Raw genomic sequence first — 23,125 nt, forward strand, 5'->3', positions numbered from 1 at the left:
CATAAAAGGACACATATCCTGGCGCACAGGCAAGAGAACTGTGCGTCAGTGCCACAAATAAATACAGGGGAGATGAACCAAGACATGATTTATATTCTCCAAGGTAATCACGACAGATGAGACATCAGAAGAGCTAATGTTCTCTAAATTTAATTTTAGAAATGGAATGGCTACACTTCGGATAGGAACTGAGCCATAATAAAGCTGTGCTTGTAATATATACACATGCCCTACGGCTTGCCGAGGAAGAACTGTCTTGCACGTACATCAACTTACTGCCTTCCTACTCAGCATGGGCCTGTTTCTCCTATTGAGCCAAATACGCTCAGAAATGATACGGAGGCAACAGGGTTTTTGAGTGCCCTGTGTTTGCATCTGCCATAGGTGGCAACAGTACCACAGTCTGCCTTACCCCCAAAAGGAATACTGTTGAGCTTTGGGATGAGAATGAAAAATCATTTCGTAAGAACCAAACTCTGATGGTAAATGCCTGACCTTCGAAAATGTACTGGAACTTGTGCTGCTGGAGGCTGGCGCTCATGGCTTCCTCAATAGCACTGATGTCCTTGTTGAGCCGGACAACGAGAGGGTCATAGTCCATGCTCTCCACGTTGGCGACGATGGCGTAGTTCCCTTGTTTAGCCAGCGGGATCAGGTAGTGGAAGCAATGAACTCTGTGAGACAGAAGAGGGAGATGTTACAATGCCACAACCCCAACGTTAAAATACCGGTGGGTATGCAAAGTGTTGCCTTCTTATTTTCCTTCCAGTGTTTAGGAAGTAAAAAATAACAGTAATTTTAAGAAATGGGTGGTTATGTCTGCATTAAACACATCCTCCTCTTGACATGTCGTTGTCCCATATGGAGAGGTGAATACAAAGGACCCTTCAGTAACAGATCTGACCTACATCGTCCCAGGAAAATGCCAAGTGTCTTTTCACAAGGTTCTCCAACTTCACATGTGCTGGTTCAGCAGCACTTCCATACTGATGCTCAAATAAGAACTCCTTCTATGTACCATAAAGACCTAATAACAGTTGTAACTGGCAGAAGTGAGCCAGGGGACGTGAAACAATAATTAGCAGGCCAAGGTTGTGCCTATTCCCAAGCATTTAAGACTATTGCAACTTTTTTCTTTTCTTTTCACCTCCCTGGTAGGGCTGTAGGCAACGTGCCCAACCATCATCCCTCCATCGAAGGAGAAATTCTGTTGCATTCAAATCGCCTATTACGGTTCTGCAAAAAACTGTAATTAAGTAACTTCTCTCAAACCTATAGGGGAAAGTGCAATGTCCAGCACAGTTGATAGCAAAACTCCTACTTTTGTAATTCTTGGGTTTCACCCACATCACTCAATGGGAACAGGAGGTTGGTTGGGTTCTTCTGAATGTCATCTGTCAGGGAAACGCAACCCAATCACAGCCTGGGTGAAATATCCCTTGCATTTGAAGCATAACTCAGGATCAGCACACTGAGACAGAAAGTTCACAGCAGACTGGCCCAAACAAACAGCAGGGAGTTGTGTTGGGGTGGGAGAAGCTGTGATGGGTATGTCCTGGCTTTCATGTCCCCTGTCCTCCTGGAAAATGTCCTTGAGGTGGCCATCACAGGCAAGTTCAATTTAGGGCAGTTCCAAGAATAAAACCAACTGTTTATTCTCTTTAGTGCCTGCTTCTATATAATTCTATACAGGGCTTTTTATATAAAATACTGTAACAGACATTAAGTAATCTAAAACTCCACAGTTATTTGTAAAAAAAGAAATGGTTAATGATGTGAATGCGCCAACAGATTTCCTTTAAGGAAGCAGATCTAAATCCAAGGAGCAGGATCTCAGTGACCACTGTCCTCAGGTCATGCCCACACGCTACTGGAGGAGGAGAAGCCAACGCCGGGCTGGTGCCAACCTGCATCTGGCAAAGCTGTGAACGAACGGGGGGCCCTGAGGGAGGAGAAAGACGAGGGGATAATTGCATCGTCTCAAATCCGCTTTGCTGTTTGCTGGTGTTTTCTGAGACTGCACCTGCAACAGCAAGAGGCCGGATAAATTCCCAGGCTCTTTACAAATGTGCTCCGAGTGCCTGCTTAAAGCACAGGGTTTCTGTGAATGAATACACATCGTACTATGCACCTTGGAAATGGCACGGATCCGGGGAGCTGGCGTAGGAATCTCAGGGAAACCTGCTAGTAACAGCCATCAGAGGGACTGGGATTTTCCTCTGTTGCTGCAGGTGGTTGCAAACGCAGTGACGAATATGGGGATGCTCCCACCCCGCTGGGGATTTTCCTGGTTGTTAGCATCTCTTTTTCTCAATCCTTTCTACCTGTTGCACAGAGTAACATGCTTTGGTGTATTTACAGCATTAAACCGGGGCTCCTGTTAGAAGCACTAGAGGAGGTGGGCAGTGGTCTGCTCTAAAATGACAGTGAATTTTTCTCCTGAATTACATTTGCACTTATTTCTGCTTAACCCAAGTGTGATGGAAAGCCACAGAGGACGGAGGCCAGAAACCCATTCAGGCTGGTGCCCATCCATGAGTCTGGGTTAGCTCAGGCATCACATTGCAATTACATCGCAGCTGGAAAGCTGCTCCATTTCCATACCTTAACAATCTTTTCCTCGAATCCTTCAAACCCCAGCTCATCTGTGATGCCTGCAATCAAGTGGCCAGCAGATGATGGATAGCAGGTTGAAGGACTGCTGACAATAACTAATGTGTGTTTTTTTTTAAAGCTACACACTGACTTCACCAGAGCTCTGCCTATGTACACAAGGACACGATATGGCTCAGGATATGTCACGGCAGAACAAACTGATGGTCCATCAAGTCTCATTGCCTGTCTCTGACATCCGCTTCTATTTGATGCTTCAGAGAAATGGGAAGCAATGAAAATACACCTGGCTGATACAATGCATAAGGGAAAAATGTCTTCCTGGCCCCAGAGTGGACAGCTGGCAGCATGAAGAAAGGGATCTGCTGCCTTTGATCTTTGCATGTGAAGTCAGAGACATCATAAAATTATCCATCCCTTTAAAAAATATCCAGCTGGTTTCCCAGTTTCTGTTACTATTTGAAAAAATAGTAAGAAAAGCTCCTATTTGCAATCCAAAGTGCAGTGGCTAATAAATGTGCAGACACCTGTTAGACTATTAAAACATCATTGTGCAATTGTCTAAGGACAAAGCCCCCCCCCCAACCCCACATTTTTCCTAGTCCCTGACACATAAGACACAGACGACCCTAGGAGATTCCACTTTCGGAATTCTGCCTCCATCCCACATTTGGCCATCCATGATGATGGGATCTGGCATTTCTGGACTGACCTTTGAAGCTACAGCAGGCAAGTATATCTGTCTCAGAAGCCACAATATGTACTCTGGACACAGTCTTAACCTATAGCCTCGTGAGCTCACCCGTAATACCTGAATTCGGAGCTTTTACCTGACTTCCAAATGCAGAACCAGCAGGCAGCGGTCAGCCATCTCTTGAAAAGACCTGGCCAGCTCACTCAGGGTTTGCAGGATCTGTTCGGATGCAGGAAGGTGTTCCATACTGGCATGGCTGTCCTGGCCAGGAGACACGGCTAGCAAGAGAAGATAGTATTAATTTGTGACATACTTCATTAATACTGCCCAGCTTCAGCAACCACAGCATCTTGTCTCCTTCCATCCTAAACATGTGTGTTCTCTCTCACCTTTGGCTGAGCAAGAACGTCTGTAATTTGGGAGTGTATGAAGCAACAAACTGCTTCTGCAATTAATTAAACTCCAAAGTGAATCTGAGGGGTTTAATCAAGGACCAGAATACATTTGCTTGGGAAGATATTGCTCTGTGATGAGTATTTCTGTAGCTGCAGAATCCAGGAACATTTATCTTGCTCTGCTCGGAGTGAGAAAAGAGCTGCTCAGGAGCCAAAGCACGGCACGGACAGGAAAGATGGTCATTTTTGGTCACCATGGACTTCCCCGTGTAATCTCAAATGAGTCTTTGCCTGCCCCCAGCCCTTCAGAGGGATCTGGGAGGCTTTCTTCATTCTTGTTAATAAAACACAGCTCTTAGGCAGTAAAGCAATTAAAAAGCAGGCAACACGCATGAATTGGTCATAGACCAACTGTCTCTCTCCCACTGAGACCTCTTTGAAAAGCCACCTTGAGTTTATCCCAACCACGAGAGCATCATTTCTCTTGGAGTGGTGTCAATGCAGCTACAATCCTGCAGCCTTCATCCCTTTTATTTTATCACAGTGCCTGAACCCTGAACCTTCTCCCCTGCAACACAAATCGCTGCCACTCGAGCTAAAGGAGTAGCTTCACTAACAAGAGTAACACGCTGTTATCATATATTCCACCCTAATTAGAGGAAGCGTATCCCAAATATCCGAGTTCAAGTCCTCATTCAAGCAGCACTTTACAAATGACTTCCTGCATAGGGTGATTAGCGATGTTTGAAATCAGGCAGCCCCGCTTAGACAACTTCCACTTGAATTAAATAATGGGATTGCAAGGGATCTCCTGGATCATCAAGTCCAGTCCCCACAAGCCCTGTGTCCCATGGCCTTGAGTATAAACTTGTGTGCCACATTCAAGTTGTTCCAGATTTCTGTCCTTGCTTGTTCCTTCAAAACATCACTTCTCTAACAGTGAAGTTAAAGTCAGGGATCTAATTTCCAGCCTAAACTTATTCACTGATGTTTTACATTTGGTTCTTCATACGCCAACATTATTCTTTGTCTTACGGAGTTCTCCATCCCTGGCAGCCCTCTTTGTAGAATCATAGAATCACTGAGGTTGGAAAAGACCCTTAAGAACATTGAGTCCACCTGTAAACCTAACACTGACAAGTCCACCACTAACCCATGTTCCTACATGCCACGTCTACACGTCTTTTAAATACCTCCAGGGACAGTGACTCAACCCCCTCCCTGGGCAGCCTGTTCCAGTGCTTGACAAAAGCAGTGTTCTGCACCCCTTCTGGTTTCAATTAATTTGTCTTGAACACAGGTAACCAGAGCTGTCTGCTGTATTTGAGCTGTAAGTGGTGCCACAAAGGGACTAGAGCTTTCCTGTCTCCCCTGGGAATACTCTTTTGCTCTGCCGTGTCTGCTTTTTTTCATGGTTGCTTCACATTTTCAGCTCATAGCTGTTCCATGATCAACCTCAATAATGGAGGTATGCTATCTGCTGGCTTTAAGAAACATCTCTCTTTTCTTGCACTAACGTTCGTTACATGATAAACACTTCGCCAGACACCAACGCAACCCTGCACAGAAAGGATTTGTACATCACCAAGGAACTGTTGACAATAAACCTTCATTTTGATGGAGACTGATTAAGTAAATGTCACTTGCGGCTGTTTGTACAACCAAAGACCTGCTTTGAAAGAGGAACCTACACTGAGCTTTGGATTTGCTCCTAAAATTAAATACACCTTCAGATCTAGTCTGAAAAAAAAAACCAAAAAAAACCCAAAATGAGAAGATTAAAAGCCCCAATCTATTTTGTGCAAAACAAATTGAAACAGAGGTAAACATACAAGACAGAACTGTACAATTAAAGGAGCGTGACAAAGCGAAAGGAAGAGATTGCACACAGCAAAGTGCCTAACTGTGCATCTAAATGTACTGTGAATTACAACAGAGAAAAGCATGCAGGGATGAAGCCATGTAAAACACGGCTCCTGGAAGTAGCCTCCTTCAGCAACTCCTGCAATCACAGCAACATTTATGAAGTTTTTTTTAAACCAAGGAACATGGTAGAAAAATTCATAGTCTGGCAAATACTGCTGAAAATAATTAACTGGCCTGGAGTGTAAAAGAGAAATAAAGAGGGAAGTGAGAGCAACATCTACCCAGGATGAATGGGAATAACAAGGATGCCCCCTCCCTCGCACACCCCGACACTTCTCCAAGCCTCTTTCTCTTCACTGAGGTCTCTCCCACAAAGAAAATGACATTATCACTGAGGGGGCTTATTTACACAGCCTCTAATTTCCAGATAACGGTGTTAAGAGATGACTCTCGGAAGGCGCTTTGGAAGAGCTGTTTGTCCCGCTGCCACCCACCCCTCAGCTGTGAGACCTCCAAGTGACACTTGTTTCCCTGGCGGGTGGCAGGACTTTTGGGTCATGCAGGATCAGGTCTAGGGGTGCTTATTTGGCCACAGTAGAAAGCAGGAAACCTCACCTTTATTATGGGGGCAAACCCCATCTGTTTTTACTCAAAAATCCTACATTTTGAGAAGTTTCTATCAGCCTTGCTCCTGGAGATGGACTCGCTGCAAGAATCATCTCTTTTTAGCAGTGCTGGAGCTGCAGCCTCGGGTTCGATCGTGCCAGCTCGCTCCAGCGAAGCCTCCCTGCAAGCGGTGGAGATGGATGGACCCATCATCCAAAACGCAAGAGTCAGCTGATTCCTGCAGTGGAGAGACACGCGCAATTTTTCTACTCTCCAGAATTCATTTACAGTAATTTAAGTGAAGCTGTAATTATATTTGTCAGTGGAGATAAGAGGAGGAGGGAGATGGGGACAATCTGCTCCTTATTTAAAGCCAGAGCACTGAAGTCCTTCTGGGTGTTCCGAGCCCCCCCGGCAGGGCGGAGGGTCAGGTGCTGGTTTGGGGGATGCATACCAATTTCTCCCATGCACGATCAGGACACTGAAGTGTACTTTTGCTTTTTGAGATCAAAGGAAGCCTTTCGGAGCCCATCAGTTTTCCTTTCTCCTTCCTTGGACATCCAGAAAGCACCATTTCACAGCCAACGAGGAAATCTCGTTTCTTTAAGTCTCGCTCAAGACAGTTTTACTCCATCATCCTTGGCAACACGAACCCACAGAAGGAGCTGTAGCAGCAAAAATAATCAGAGCCTAAATTATTAAGGGGCCTTGAATAAAAAATGTAATTGGGAGCTGGATTTGGAGTTGGCCAGTTCTTTGGGCGACGCGTGACCACCAAAAGGGTGTCCACCCAAAGGTGGACATTTAACCCACCAGAGCGCACTCCGAGCTCCCTGCTTAAAGAGGGAGATACCTCCAACTGAAATGCTGGAAAAACAAAAGAGCAGATCAGCAGCCATCCACTTCTTCTCCTTCTCCTCCTTCATAACCCATTTGCACAGAGTTAAACGTGACCCCTCTTGGCCAACAAAATACGTGACCGATGGGTAAGCAGTGGCCAAAGCCTTGCTCCATTGGCCCTTATCATCTTGCAGCCTTAATGAATGAATTACATTTGTCTTAAGTGAGCTTCCCGTGCTGCCAGGTAACAGTTACGGTTTTGTTTGGGATTTCTTCTAGCTTACTGTAAGCAAAGCCAAGATATCTCACTTCAACGAGAAGGAACGTTTCATTCCAGCAAACCTGAGAAAAATAAACTTAACACACTCGTTGTCACCAATGATTTCAATCATTTTGCAATTCAATGCGACGCTGGTGCCTCCTGACAGATTGTGCCTTGTAAATCAATGGATGTAAATTACCAGACCTCTGGAATATTAAACAAAACCTGCCGCGCTGCCCATAAACAAACCTCTGTAACCAATCAAGGTCTACAATAGCGCATCCTGCCCGCTCCCTGCTTGAGCAGAGTGACTGCTAACAGATTTGAATGATTTAATAGGGCAAGGAGAAAAATCAATCTGAGGTTACAGGCTCTGCCTCGGCTCTGGTGCAACCTGAACCTGAGAAATAAACCTCCAACATGCTCAGGCTTTACATAGCACTACACACATTTGCTTTATAGGGGAAAGGCTCACAGAGAAATTTTACAACCCTGTTGGGGAAAAAAACCCTCTTATTTGGAAAAGTGATGCAGTATGAAACACTTGCTGTGCCCCACAGGTAACATTAGGGACCAATTCACAGCTTTTTAAATTTTAATTTCTTACTCCCTTCCTCTCCAGAAGAGGAAACTCCAAAAGAATTGCAAATACATGCATGCAAAAAGAAATTTGTTACGGGTTATGTGCTGGACTATGCTTTTAAAGACTCAGAGTTAACTTTTCTCTCTGCTGGAGACTTTTCTGGGGATCTTGAGCACCACGTTCTCTTTCTATGCTTTAGTTCCCAGCGCGTAAAACCTGGATAACGTGTTTTTATCCATCACTGCCATTCGAGCTGACTCTAAGATCTCCACATCTCTTGTTCCTGCAGCTTTTAGCATCATGAGGTGATGATGCCACTGGGAGACAAAATTGCTACTCTAACACCAACAAGAAAGAAGAATATCTGGTTATTTAAATGAAAAAACATTGGGTGAAGTTGGGAGGAATTAGATATGTGATTATGTGGGGTTTTTTCAAAGTAGATAAGAGTATGGCAGTACAGTGTGCACATTAGATGCAACATCGAGGACTTATTTCGGCAAGATTTCTGAACAAAGACATATGCCGGGAGACCTCTGTCTTCTGAAGCCAAACAGCAGGAGGAAACTAATTTTTTTTAAAATATGTCACCATTAAAAAAAATCACCTCTGTTTCTATTAAGCCATGGTCTGTCTATCTGGGCCAGAGCCGGGTAAAGGAAAGCTGCAGCCGTGGTGATGCTGGTGAGCAAGGGCTTTGCTGGGCGACAAGAATGTCGCTGAGATGCCCAGAGCCCCGCTGAAAGGTGACACAAGTGGCATGGGGCTTCGCCTCCGCATAGCTCTATGGAGATGGCTGCGTTCGGCCACAGGAGCTGGGAGATACATCAGGACTTGCTGGAGATTAAAAAGCCTAAATAACCAAAAAGAACCAGGCAAAGCAAATCAAGTCAAATGATTTTCTCTTTATGGGAATAAATAGCAGGACCCTGCTTTCAAGCTGCTTTTCTTTTCGTGGTTACACATCTTTCCTCCCACTTTGATCTCTTATTGCTCTCGAGATGCCATCTTGATGTAATTTAGAGTGCAAACTCTCTAAGGAGCAAGGGCCTCCTCTTTTTATCCTCTTGCAAAGTGCTCTGCACACCTGTGGTGCTCGAGAAATAATGAACAACAACTATATGCAACCCATATGGCCACTTGGACTGGTTTCTGGCTGCAGCAGTATTATTTGAAGCTCTAAGGCATAGATCACTCACTGCCTACCTCTAAATTGGTTTGTTTGGGGATCTCAGAGCTGCGGCTTTATAGAAAAGGACTGGAATGAGCCATAAAACCTGGAACTGGATTTTGATTCTCCCAAAGTTCACGAGTGTCATTTCAGAGCTACGGGAATGCAGGAACCAAAGCTAGATTTTGGGTTTGACATCCTTCCCCTTCCTTTTCAGAAGTGTGAACCTTTGGGCCTCTTAGATACGGCAGAATACTTAAAATATTTATGCAGATATTGCTGCATTGCTCCTTTCAACCTAAATTGTTCTCTTTGTAGGTTTTAAATATGGAGAAAAAAATCAGTAAGAGCAATGACATCTCCCACGACTTCCAAGATCATAGAATCATAGAATGGTTTGGGTTGGAAGGGACCTTTCAAGGTCACCTAGTCCAACCTCCAACGTATCTGGCATCTAACACTTTGATTTTTGATGTCAGCTGTCTTCTTCACATAGGCTCCAAACCAAAAGGCAGTTCCTTAAGCCATGCAGATAGCAAGGACGGTAGCTTTGCACATCAGTGCCCTGACCTTCACTTCCACAACGATGGGCAAGATTAACTCTTGACTCCAAGACGAGTTTGCCTGCACAGACACTTGTCTCTACAGACAAGTGTGGGAGCTGATGAGCAGAGGTGACGACAGTCAGCGCCTACCTGAGCCAAGCACTGAGTCTCCCATGCAACAGCCGCAACCCTCCTCCTTGACCCCGACCCCTGCAAAGCTCTGAGATATGGAGAACATTTACCACGCACATGTGGGCTGAGCACACAGCTGACCATATCGACAGGTAGAGAAACATAGGAGAGAACAGGGATTCTTGTTAAAACAAAACAAATACCAAGAAAGGACATACTTTAAGAGGTCGGGACCTTTCAAACAAGAGATGGGAGGATGGAATTATCTAAACACTCAGCACAGCTCCGGCTCACCTTTTACTGGGATCAATGGCAAAACCACTCACTGGTGCTGAAGGGGCAAAGTTATGCCAACACTTAAAGGACAAACAGAAGTAAAGAGAAAGCAAGCTAAGGGAGAGCTTCTCATTAATACTACTCATAGCAAATTCCTACTAATGAATCCTGTTCTCTAGCAGATGCAAGCAGGACCGTATGGGAAGGTACTTAAGGAAGGGATTTTCCCTTGCAAATCTCCTTGAGGTTCTGACGAGGGTGGAGAAGGAAGGAGAACTTGTGCCCAAAACCTGTGAAAACCAAAACAAAACTGAAGGCTGGCACTGAGAGCTTCCTTTCATGCTTCTCTGCCCTTCACTCCATGTTAAAATTCAAGTACGGGGAGAGGGGACAAGGCAGCGTGCTGGAAAAAAACATCGCGACCTCATTTGTGATGAGTGGTGATAAGCAGGCTGGGCTGCAGTCCCCATCAGTTCAGTAAACACTAATGATGAGGAGAGCACAGACTGTCACCAGTGATAAAGAACAGGCTAAACACTCTATTAGTTTTTCATTTTGTGAATTAATGTTTTTTATGGCGTGTGTACACTCGCTAGTTAATGAATTGTCTCGTTAGAGCTGCCCGTGGAGCTCCTCGTCTGCCTCTGCTGGCAGGCATAAATTTCACAAGGAAATTAGCACTTTTAAAAAGGCAATAACTCCTCTAAAAGTGGTTTGTTTTCCATTACTTTCTGCAAATATGAAGCCTCGGGAAAGGGATTATCAGAGGGAAAAGAAAGGTGTCTCCAAGCTAGAGGGGCAGGGCAAAGAGTGTGGCCAGAGGTTCTAGCTCCATCGTACGATAACCCACTGGAAGGTTTGGTCCCTCGATACTTTTCTTTAAGCACTTTGTATTCAAGTCCAGAAAAGGCTTGAAAAAACCCCCAAACCTCTTGGTTCATTTACAAAACTCTGAAGAGCAGTTTTTTTTCACTGAAGGAAGCAAAATTGTGTGGGTGCAGCTAAGAGCAGGAGAGCTATCACAGTCGAAGATTTTGGATATGGAAGAATCTCTTTGAAAAGTCTAGGGTTTGGTGTTCCAGTGCTCCACAACTACAAAAACTCCTCTATGTTAAATTTTCTTGTTTTCAGTAATTTATAATGTAACTTTCCCCTTCCTTACCCCTCTCAGAATTATTATTTCTTGTGCTGAATTCTATTAGCTCAGAAGCAACTTGATTTAGGAAGCTTAGTAAAAACCCATTCATCTGCTTCTGAGTTATGGAAAGTTTAGGGTTTTTTTTGCCTGTTTGGTGTTTCCCACCCTTTTCTGTGCTTGGTTAGCCAAAACCAGCCACGTGCTTCACTTAATTTTCATTAAAGACAGGGCAAAATCACAGCTCCAGTGAGTCAACAGAGACACTTCCATTAATCGACACAGAGCCAAAAATTCAACCCCAAACTAACTTCTGTACTCATTTGTCACTGGTTTCAATAGGCAGAGAAGACCTCTTAAAAATTGTCAACATTTGTGAATGAATGAGCAAAAAAGAGTGGAAGGAAAACAGAAAACCTCAAGGCCAGCTGCTTTTCAGAAGGCACTGTGTCCTTAGAGCCAATGGAGATGACTTTAGCTCAACTGTTAATAAAGAATGCTTCACAGCATTCAGAATAAACATAATGTACATATCATCAAATTAATGGCATTTCTATGGTATCTGACTCAGAGCATGCTGGCTCTGCCATTAACTCACTGGCGAGCACTGGGCAGGAACGCTGGGCATTTGTGAAAATTACAGAAAAATTCACACCAATGTGTGAATCGAGGCAGAGGGGCACAACAGACATTTATGCACCGACTTCATGGAAGATCCTCCACATCGCTGTTAGGATGTGTCCTACATGAATTGAAATGATTAAATTTTTGGCAGCTAAAAGAATAAGGAAGATGAACTTTGGCTGTGCACTTGGATTAATATAAAAAAAAAAGCCCAAACCTATAAGGACCTGTCAACCTGCACATAAGGCTTCCTCAAAACCAGAAAAGAAAAATCGGTGATTGGTATTAGGACACTTACAAAGCAGCATAACTGAGCCTTGAACTGAAAACTGAGGGATCAAGGTGTTTTGTTAAGGGACTGGTCAACTGTGCCAGGAAAGGGGGTGATGCTCCAAACTATCTCAGATTCCACATAACTTCCCTTGCAAACGCAAGCATAAATTTCACTTTTTGCTTTCTTTCCTCAGTCCTCCATGATATCGAGCTGCACCTTGCCAATAAATGCCCTCAAAACATCATTGCAAAATTTCTCTGGGTAGAAGATGTCCTGAGAGGGATGTATTTCTAAAAGGACCTTAAACCTCCCAGTCTATTGAACTCACTGGAAGAGCAAGGAAAAAAAATCCTGAAGTCAATCGGTGTCCTGATGCTCAAGAGCAAAAGTGCTCTTTGCAAGAGGCAGGGACAAGGTGAAAATAAATACAGTTAAGTAGGTACCTTAAGGATCCTTTTTTTGACTGTTGACAGTTATAGATAGATGTGTTTTGGGGGCTGTTTGTTTTTAATAGATCGGTTTGCAAAGCAAGAGGAGGAGCAGCAGGGAGGTCTGTGCTGGAAGACAAACAAGAATGAACGAGTCTTGTCCAGAAGGATGTAGAGGAAGGTGTGAATATGACTATGCCTGGGAACTACAAAGGGTTTTCAAACGTAGGCTGAAGAATGGGAAACGCACAGAATCCACTCACAGGAAAAGAGACGAGCACAAAGATGACTTTAATGTCAGCAGGAACATTAGTTATGTTTTCCATCAGCTGCATCAGACTTATAGTCTGACTTCTCCACAATTCCTGCTTATTTAAGAGTCACTTCCCCCAAGTCCTATACAAATATAAATGCTGGTTAGATCAGAACGATCCTATAGCCTACGTACCATGGCAAAGTGACTCACTGGTGATGTCAACGATTGACCATACTTTTGAGTCCAGCCACCTGGTTTTGAAAACTATTTTGCCCCTTCCACTGTATAGTAAGCTGTCACCTCTAACAAACCAAGGAGAAGCAGGTGGACTTACTGCTATTAATCTTTGACACCAACAAGTCATTTTCTTCAGAAGAGGTAAAGAGATCCTAACGCATTGAACCAACTGGAGTGGACAGCAGGCTCTTTGGAGTTATTTCCACAAAAACCTTGATTTGCCGGTATTACTCATGAGGGATCCTCATTGTAAAATGGTTTGAAAGCACTGCTAATTAGGTCACTTATTTACATGACAATCCCCTGCGTTTAAGGCTGGTGGGTGGGAGGAAAGAAAGATGGAACAAGAGTAATTAGTGTAATCATGACGGTAAGCTGAGCGCTGACCCCACGGTACCAGATCAATACTGGGACTGCGTCATGGTGGTGTGCCTATTGTGTGAGACAAAGAAACATAAATGCTGAGCATCAGGTCAGAAAAACAACGTCTCATTTTCTAACCATTAAATATTTGATGTAAAGCATTGAGGCTGGGGAAAACTGCAACCGCTAATCCATAAGAACAGCTTCACTGCAGACATTCAAGGGAAAAAAGGCACTGAAAGGCACTAGGAGATCACTTTGACAAGAAAACAAGAGCTTTTAGTTGGCTGATGACTGTGTGGTTTCATTCCCTGAGATCCAGCAATGCAGACCCATATTTAAGCTATGAAATTTTATCGCCGAAGTTATGAAACAAACCAAAAGAATCTCTTAATGCTCAGGTTTACCAAAATAGCCATTTTGTCTTCACGAAGTCAGCAGTTCCCTGCTGGTCTTGAAGGTTAGTCTTAACACTTTGCTGTCCCAAACAAATTTTCCATGGTTTTAGTCCTCCAAAAGCCAACTCAGTTAAGAAGGTACCAGCTGGACTTTTGTCCACTGCCTGAATTACTCTGCTCAGCTCTTGGTCAGCTTCAGTTGGTGTTAAGAGACCAACAGACACAGCCTTGCTTTCAGATCCCAATTTTGCTGAATTGGTACTTAGAGGGGAAAAAAAAAATCCCATTTTGATATGTTAAGTCAATCCATTCAATGCGGAGGCTCTCTGGGAGAAAACACATCCATAGCGTTGCTGATGGTTCTTGGAGTCATTGATAAAAGGCTCATAAATGCTCTAAGTCAGGATACCAACAGATATTTCCTCTCCAAATGTCTTCTGAAAGGCCTCTGCACTCTGACACTGGTTCCCCCATTAGGCTTTTACCATTCATTACGGAGTAACTCCTGGTGACATGACGTATCTGCTGAACCCAAGATTTAAATGCTGGCTAGGAGTCTCCAACCTGTTTGTAGCAGCTTTATATAAGTGTAAGTACATTTGTAGCTTCTATTAAAACTACAAATGGCGATTAATTAGCAGGTGATCACAGATGGTTTGGTTTGGACTTAATAGATCCACATTTTACTGTGTCTGAGGATGGCAAAGCTCCCCTGTCCTTGCTCAAGGGGAGTCTCACCTGGGGAAACCCATGACTCAAGACAGGTATCTCGTTCCTTGATTAAATACCAGCCCCAAGCATGCTGTGGACAGTGGTGGGGTTTGTAGCAGTAAGGAGATGACACTGGTCATCTCTGCAGCATCCCAGAGATGTCAGCACAGGAACAAGGCTGAGCTGTGGGACTGACAAGAGGCAGCTGTGTCAATATGAGCCACAGTGATGCAGATAAGATGCCCAAGAAAATCTTTTCCTTTTGGCTTCCTCTCGTCCTCCTCTGAACCAACGAGATCTGAATGAAGACGTCCAACACCACTTTGAACCAGCCGTTCCCAGGCCAAATTAACACGCTCTGCCCAGGTGCAGGGCTTGACATCTTGAGCTTATTGCAGGACTACCCACATTCATGTAACTTGTGGTCAGCTCAGGGCATGGACAAGGTGAACTTGTGTTCATCTGTAAAACACCACATAGACACAAACTGAGTTAACATGATCCTGATCAAACAGCCTGCAAGGCAGAGGTGGAAAGGGATCACCCCAGGACACCGGACCTCCATTTAGACAATGTGTGCACAGCCATGAGATGGAAAAGGAAAGAAGACCAAGTGGATGAGGCCTCTATAGACAGATAGGAGCAGCCTCACGTTCCCATGCTCTGGTCCTCTTGGGGGACTTCAGCCACCCCGATATCTGTTGGAGGCACAACACGGCAGGGCATAAGCAATCCAGGAGGTTCCTGGAATGCACTGATGACAAATTCCTTCTCCAAGTGATGGAGGAGCCAACGAGGAGAGGGGCTACGCTGGACCTTGTTCTCACCAACAAGGAGGGGCTGGTGGGGAATGTGAAGCTCAAGGGCAGCCTTGGCTGCAGTGACCATGAAATGGTGGAGTTCAAGATCCTTAGGGCAGCGAAGAGGGCACACAGCAAGCTCGCTACCCTGGACTTCAGGAGAGCAGAGTTTGGCCTCTTCAGGGATCTGCTTGGTGGAGTACCATGGGATACAGCCCTGGAGGGAAGAGGGGCCCAAGAAAGCTGGTTAATGTTCAGGCTCCTCCAAGCTCAGGAGCGATGCATCCCAACAAAGAGGCAGTCAGGCAAAAATGCCAGGAGGCCTGCATGGATGTACAAGTTGCTCCTGGACAAACTCAAACACAAAATCTGACCACGTTTGGAGCATTTGCAGAAGAGCACCAACTGTTTAGTTAGTTGAACAGAAAAAAAAAAAAAAGCATTGGAAAATGAGACTGCTTAAGAAGCTAAAATGGAAAGCTATCATTTAGACTAAGTTATATTGAAGCAACAGATATTCATCAAATAATACAAGCACTCAAGATTTATCTTTTTAGGTTAATGGCAGATGTTTTGCATTTGTTAGAAATTTGCAGCTTTTTCTGTTTTAGAAAGAGATTTACTTTTGTTGCAATAATAAAGCAACAGCATTCACTAAGTCCTTCCCCTGCGTGAGGTCAGGCATGTGTTGATCATCTTTAATCTGGCTTTTAAATAAGGTTCTCTATTAATAGATCTCTACAAAAAAAGTTCCCCATGAGCAATCAATACAGCAAGATGTGTTACAAGTTCAGTGACAGAAAAAAAATAAGCTCTGACTTGAGAGAAATATAGCCCCATTTAAGAGCTGAATTCAGTTCATTAGAAACACCGGGGTTAAACACAAAGACCTGTCTGAGTTCACCACCGCTGTGTGGCCTGACTACGAAATGAAAGGCATCAATTTTACCACCGCATCGGGCCTGATTTTCATTTGTACTGAGACCCCTTTACACCACTCTGTCAGCAGAAAGGGGCCTTAAAGTGACTGTAAATTATAGCTCCTTTACTCTGGCAGGGTGGTATAACGGGGCTCCGCCATCAATTTTAAAAGGCATCACTTTCTCGAGTGCTGCAGGATGCTTTCTATTAGCCATCAAAGTCTATTTCAGTACGAGGAGGCATACAGAGCCAGGCAAAAGGAGAGGCTGACCCTCCGGGTGCAAAGTGGTCCAGGACAGTCTTGATCCTGTAATGGCCTTCACTAACCTTTTCAAAGTATTTGGAGATCTATGGCTGGAAAATGCGATGCAAATGCTCAGTATTACCATTAATAAGAGCCAGCCAGTGACAGCTGCAGCATTTGGTAAAAAGCTGTAGCACAAACCTTTTTTTCTCCCCCCGCACCCTGGCTTTTGAATGAAGTCGTAGCTCACCCGACCTGCTGCAAGTCTGGAGGGTGAAGTGCTGCCCATCCGCAGAAGAAGTGGTGCAGATGGCTTCCACACGTTGCCCTTTGATTTTGGGGTGAAAGCACCCCTGAACAGCAGAAAATAACCTGCTTTTTGGAAGCATCCTGGATAAAAAAGTTAAGAGGTTCAATGCCCTTTTAGATACTTCAGAAGGGCCAAACTCCGTCCTTGCACACCCTGCAATGCTCCTAAATAAATCTCCTCATTTTATAACACCTTAAAAACACACAAACAGACCAAACCGCGTCCTGACAGCATTTGTAACCAGACCCAGCTGCCAGGGAAGAGCCACGCTCTTTTTGCAAGATAACTAGGTGAAGCCAATGACTCCTAAGCTTTATTGTTGGTGTCCTCATTGTGATTTTACTTCTTAGCATTTCTGCAATTAAATCTGGCTGGTTCACATCCCCATGTGAGACTGAAGCCTCTAGTTTGGAAGCCACAGGATTACAGTGCAATGTGGCAGCGAGAATTAAGAGTGCTACAGGAAAATTGCCGCATTCCCGGACAAAGGCTGTGACAGTAACAAACTCCACGCTGGCTTTTTGTACGGTGTGAAGTACGATTTCAATTGCTCGGGTGGGTGAAAAAAAGAAGAGATAAGAATCCAATGTGAATGGACTTCCTTGGGAAGAACAAGCAGGATTTATCTCCCAATCTGCATATTGGCATCTGCATCACTGTGACATATTGACATCACTTAAAGAGCCTGCTTACGGCTGTCACGGTGGGACTGATGGCAGAGGCGGGGGCAGGAGGGCCACGGTCGGAGGGGGCACGCAGCCTGGACCTGGGTCTTTCCACCCCCCCGAATACTGCTCGTGTGAAACGGGGACGGAGAACTGGAAAGCCACGTTCTCCCAACGGTCTGTGCAATCCCTCCTCCTTTGAAAAGGGACTGTGGCGTTTCCACATTTCTCGTTAAACCTGCATGCAGCTGGCTTAACCAAACACAGTAATTAGCTCCGTGTCTAATGCAAATCGCCGGAGCGGAGACCCAGCTCTGTCACTCCACAGACGTGAACTGCGATGTGACAAGCAGGTAGCGGAGAAACAGCTTCATCCTCTTTGTTTTGCTGTGGGTACAGCTTTGCTGACAGCAGCAGGGTTAAGATGTCCTCAAGGGCAGGGTCGTTCCAGCGATGGAGTGAGCCCTCGGAGGACGTCTCCCATGCATCTCCTCTAGCACTGGGGTGCTTCCCCCGTAGGTAGACAGGTTTGAGCTGCAGAGGTCAGTTCCAAACGTGTACTCATATTTGTCCTCAATTACTGAGAATTCACCTTCTAGTTTCTGCCACTGCAGACACAGGGTTAGCCTGATGTCTATTTGAAGCCAGGTTTGTGTCGAAGACTTGGAATCTTTGCTCTAGTGCCAACTTCCTAGGGACACTAGGGGACAGGGAGAAGCTGGTATTGAAAGTCAAGAGCTTTCACAACTGTCAAAGAAATAATTGGTTTAGGTTTGGTTTTAAAAAACAGTATGTTTTGTGTCCTTCATGCTTCTGAGGCTTTTCTCAGGGGTAAGCGTGCATGTATGTGTGTGGTTTTCAGACACAGTAAGACGCTCACCCGATTTCATGAATCCAGGACATGGGGTGCTACAAAAACCCAACAAACAGCCCACAATAGAAACACTCAAGGTTTTTTTTCCATTTCTGCCTTGATTTCAATACTCTTGACTCAATGCTTCCTCTCCAGGGGCTCCTTGATGCACCTCCCTACTTTGACTAAATATGGAGCCTCAGGATCCTTTTCTAAAGAGTTTTTCTTTTTGTGGAAAAGAAAATGACAGGAGAGGAGATGTCTTTCTTGAGACTACTTCTGGAGTCCTGTTTTTCTACAGAAAACTGTTAAGGTACTAAAATGGTATTAAGAATATTCTTCATTAAGGATGAGATAGGGAAAGCGCATACAGAAAGTGAACATGATACACTGAGCAAACCTTTGGATGGATGCAAGAGTAGCTACTGATTTATAAATGTAAGTGGACACATGGTACACGTGCAAAAACTTTTACTTCCAATAAGCCATCTAGAAGAGAAAGACAATCCTGTTTTATGTGAGCTCCACGAGAAAGTAATTTCAAACTCAATGTTTAAGCCAGTCAGTCGTTAACTGCTGACTACAACGATCTGAAGTCATGAAATGCCAACAGCCGGCTGAATTTAAAAGGGTAGCTGCAACTCAGTAAGCTAATGGCTAATCTTTCATCTTCCTACCTACACACAGCATGCAACCATCTTAAAAATGTAAAGATTGTCCCAACTCCTTCATCGTGCATAATAATTCCTTCTTTGTAAAATATTCAGAGGGCTTCAGAAGGCTGAAGCTCTGGCAAAGGAAAAGGATGAGTGTATGTTTTATCTGCATATGACAAGGCAGAGAAGCAGGAGGGGAAGAAGAGAGGAAACCCTACTTCCATTTTCGTATAAGACCTATTTAAAATTTACTTGACTTCCTCAGTTAATTCATCTTCTTCCAGCAACTTTAATCCTTAAATGGTTATTGTAAAAAAGAAGTTTGTATTCCCTCAAAAGACAAGAGCAAAAGAAAATGACTTTGTCATATCTGACTGGTTCGGAAAATATAAAATCCAATTCTGAAGGAGTGCAGATAAGGGAAGAGCTATGGAAGAGCCATCAGCTTAGCAAACACTAAATAATGAAGAATGCAGAGACTGCCCAGCATGATAAAACACTCTATTAGCAAGACTGTTTTTAAATGAGTGATAATTGTGGCACATCCACAGCAAAAGGTTATTGAATTTTTATCTCTAGGAAGGGGTCTTTTGGCAGCGTAACCAAAAAGCCACCAACAGGTAGCCCCCTTTTTAGGATTTCCCAAAACACATCCTTACCTGCCCAACTACACCTTGTGGTTTCTGAATACTTATAGCTATGCCTAGAAGCTACCGACTTTCTACAGGGAAGGAATACAGGGCCACCACCACCATGTCATGGACTTGTTGAAGATTACGGTATTTCTGGCGTTGCACCAAAAGTTCTCATCCCAGTCGCTCACTAAGTGCTTTGATGATACCCTGAATGGGATCAAGATTTAATCTCACGTCGCTGGGACAGGAAAGAGAAATGATCTGTGGTGGCTTTACCCTGGCTGGATGCCAGGTGCCCACCAAAGCCACTCTACCTCCTCCCTGCAGCGGCGCAGGGGGATGGGGAATGGGGGTTGGGGTCAGTTCATCACACGTTGTCTCTGCTGCTCCTTCCTCCTCAGGGGCAGGACTCCTCACTCATCCCCTGCTCCACCGTGGGGTCCCTCCCATGGGAGACAGTCCTCCATGAACTTCTCCAACATGGGTCCCTTCCCTGGGCTGCAGTCCTTCAGGCACAGACTGCTCCAGCGTGGGTCCCTTCCTTGGGGTCACAAGTCCTGCCAGAAAACCTGCTCCAGCATGGGCTCCTCTCTCCACGGGGCTGCAGGTCCTGCCAGGAGCCTGCTCCAGCGTGGGCTTCCCACAGGGTCACAGCCTCCTTCAGGCATCTCCCTGCTCCGGCGTGGGGTCCTCTCTCCCCGGGCTGCAGGTGGAGATCTGCTCCCCCGTGGACCTCCCTGGGCTGCAGGGGGACAGCCTGCCTCACCGTGGTCTTCCCCACCACGGGCTGCAGGGGAATCTCTGCTCCGGCGCCTGGAGCATCTCCTCCCCTCCTTCTGCACGGACCTGGGGGTCTGCGGGGTTGTTTCTCTTACATGTTCTCACTCCTCTCTCCGGCTGCAGTTTCTGTGCCTCAGCAACATTTTTTTTCCCTTCTTAAATATGTTATCACAGCGGCGCTACCACTATCGCTGATGGGCTCAGCCTTGGCCAGTGGTGGGTCCGTCTTGAAGCCCGCTGGCCTTGGCTCTGTCGGACATGGGGGAAGCTTCTAGCAGCTTCTCACAGAAGCCACCCCTGTAACCCCCCCACTACCAAAACCTTGCCACGCAAACCCAATACACGATCAAAGACCGGGACGCGTGTTCTCATCATGCGTTGGCCCAACATGTGGTAAGCACGGAAGATAAAGCCTCACCATTGCTACCAGTTAATGAGATTACTGCTCTTGTTCAAGCATAGACACTTCAATGGAGCATCTAGTCCAAGGAGAAAAATAAAGCAGAAGACAGAATTGCTCAAAGGAATATAACAGCTGCCATCTGCCCAAAGTCAGCTACCGAAAAAGTGAGCTGGGTGACTAATGGCCCGTTGACTTGCATATGATGAACCATGGATTCCAGTTGCGTTGAACTGGAATGCTTGGGTTTCATGTGGGCATGTCTTAAAGTCAAAGTTACCGATGCTGAAATGACAAAGGTGGCTGCACTTACGGTGATCTGAATCTGATTGTGGTGAGCTTCGGTGCGTGGCAGAAAACCCTTTTATTTAGCTTTACTTTCGGTCAGTTATTTCCCTTCTTCCCTCCCTCCCTCTGATGCTCATTAACTTGCTCTGGCTTCCAGCAACGAGATGCTCAGAAATTCAGATGATCAAACCATGACAGAAAAGAACAGAGAAACTCGTATGACAGTTGAGCGTTACGGCATTAACATTGTATGAATCTTTGAAACAATAGGTAGTTTTAATTTTTCCTCCTCCCAGCTCAGTCCAAGCACATTTGCATTGCTCTTCTCCTCCTGCCCAGGTGGGATGGAAAGAGACATCTCATCTCATTTTTCCTCTGTTCTTTATTCTTCATATTCTTCCCCAAAAGAATTGCACTCCCTTGTATATCACCATAGCTTGCTCGATTTGTAAATACATCTGACTTACACCACCACCTCTGCCCCACGGCATCACTTTTTACTTCTCCCATATAGATTGCAGTCAGCTCTATTGATGTTCCATTTATGAGATATACTGCACCAGGTTTCATTTATAACCATGAGGTCAACAGCCTCTATCATTTTCTAACACTGCTCATTCTTCGTCTTGTTTCAGATACTCCTGGCATTTGTGTACAGACATTTTAGTGCATTGGTATAAAGTTATTACAAAGGAAGATGAATTTTTATTGTCAGGAGGACGCTGCCAAGTGAAATATTACACTTCGTACTTTTATGTTTATTCACTGCTGCGTGTAACGTCCTCTCAGAAGCCTGAAAGTCACGCTCATGCCCTTTTATGTTTGGAAAATATTGATTTATTAAAAAATTTGAGTTTCAACTAGAACTGAAATTATAAATGATGCTTTTATTTTTAACAACTTTGACTGTCAGAGCACAACTCCTCAGGCCGAAAAAATCTCCTAGTAACTAAAGTTCTGTGAATAAATATTTGGCTACTGGACTTTGATAGCATTTTCCATTGGGTTTTATTTTTTTTATAATCTTCTAACGTACACCCTGTAAGACACAGCAGTTCTTCTTGTCACTCAGGTATTGAGAACTCAGAGTATGAGATACAGGCATATTAAAGCTACCTGTAGCATTTGGTTGTATTTTAATTGTTAGCTGATTGTATAATCTTAATTATCCTTCTGGATCCCATCAAACTGATCGCGGACAGCTGGAGTAAAGAGTTTAAAGGTCCTGCTCTAGAGCAGAGTTATAAGCCATAGGAAGCAATGTCAGTCAACCAGAGATGCTCTGCTGTTGAGGGACAATTATTTTAATGGACATATAACACTATGACTTTATTTAGCACCAGCAAATTTCCCCCATCACTTCCCAGAAAAGAAGGCTGAGGTGATTTTCAATTCCAAATTCCCACAAGATCTGGCTGCCCACAGTCCTGCTCCTCTGTGGGTACCTTCCCCCAGGACTCTGCTCCGTAGTTGCATGCCAAACTGCAGAAATGCCGTGTATCCTCACTACATCCCCACGTGTCCTGGGATCTCACCAAGCTGTGCGGATTTTTTTATGCAACGCTTTTCTTCTCTGCTCCTCATCTATAGCACAGTGTGGATGCCTCCTTCCACACCCAAGGCAGCTGCATTTAACATAACCCCTAGACAACAGGGGATGTTCAATATTTGTAAAACACGCAATATTTTATTACAGGGATCTAGGGCAATACGAAGTGCTCTAACAAATGGCACAGCTACCTCCCCAGGGTCAACCTGTGACTCAGGACAGCTACTGGGAATGTCTCGGTAGGCGGGCGAGACCCAAATCCCAGGTCCTAGGAAAAGCTTAACCCCACGTCAGCTGAGCTATAGGTGACTCCTTGCGAGCCAGTAACAGTGGAAAGCAGCAGAGCTGAGGTGTGTTTATGTCGAACTCTACTTCTGGGGCCACGACCCAGCCTCTGAACGTGACCCCGTGCAGACAACGCCAGTGACAGTGATAAGAAGAGAAGGAACGCTAACCACATCTCTAGCACTTTCCAGACAGAAAAAAAAAATCACTATTCCCTGAGGGAAGGAGCAAAAGCTGAAGCACAGAGAAGTGAAATGATCTCACAAAAGTAGTGCGGGCAATCCTTGACAGCCAGGAGCAGAAGCGATGTTTCCAGGCTCCCCTGTCTCT

At 44.9% G+C, this 23,125-nt stretch overlaps 1 protein-coding gene across 1 annotated transcript in view; it reads right to left on the bottom strand.

Moving 5' to 3' along the window:
- The window catches only part of EXOC4 (exocyst complex component 4), a 422,679-nt gene that overhangs the window by 32,127 nt on the left and 367,427 nt on the right, over positions 1 to 23,125 (bottom strand). Inside the window, exons 15-16 of the mRNA XM_030015473.2 lie at positions 3,444 to 3,585; positions 496 to 674 (exon numbers count right to left, since the gene is read on the bottom strand). Coding sequence (XP_029871333.1) covers positions 496 to 674; positions 3,444 to 3,585 — 321 coding nt within the window. The remainder of the gene's footprint in view (positions 1 to 495; positions 675 to 3,443; positions 3,586 to 23,125) is intronic.

This window comes from Aquila chrysaetos, chromosome 5, assembly GCF_900496995.4.
Source record: "Aquila chrysaetos chrysaetos chromosome 5, bAquChr1.4, whole genome shotgun sequence".
NCBI classification, from domain to species: domain Eukaryota; kingdom Metazoa; phylum Chordata; class Aves; order Accipitriformes; family Accipitridae; genus Aquila; species Aquila chrysaetos.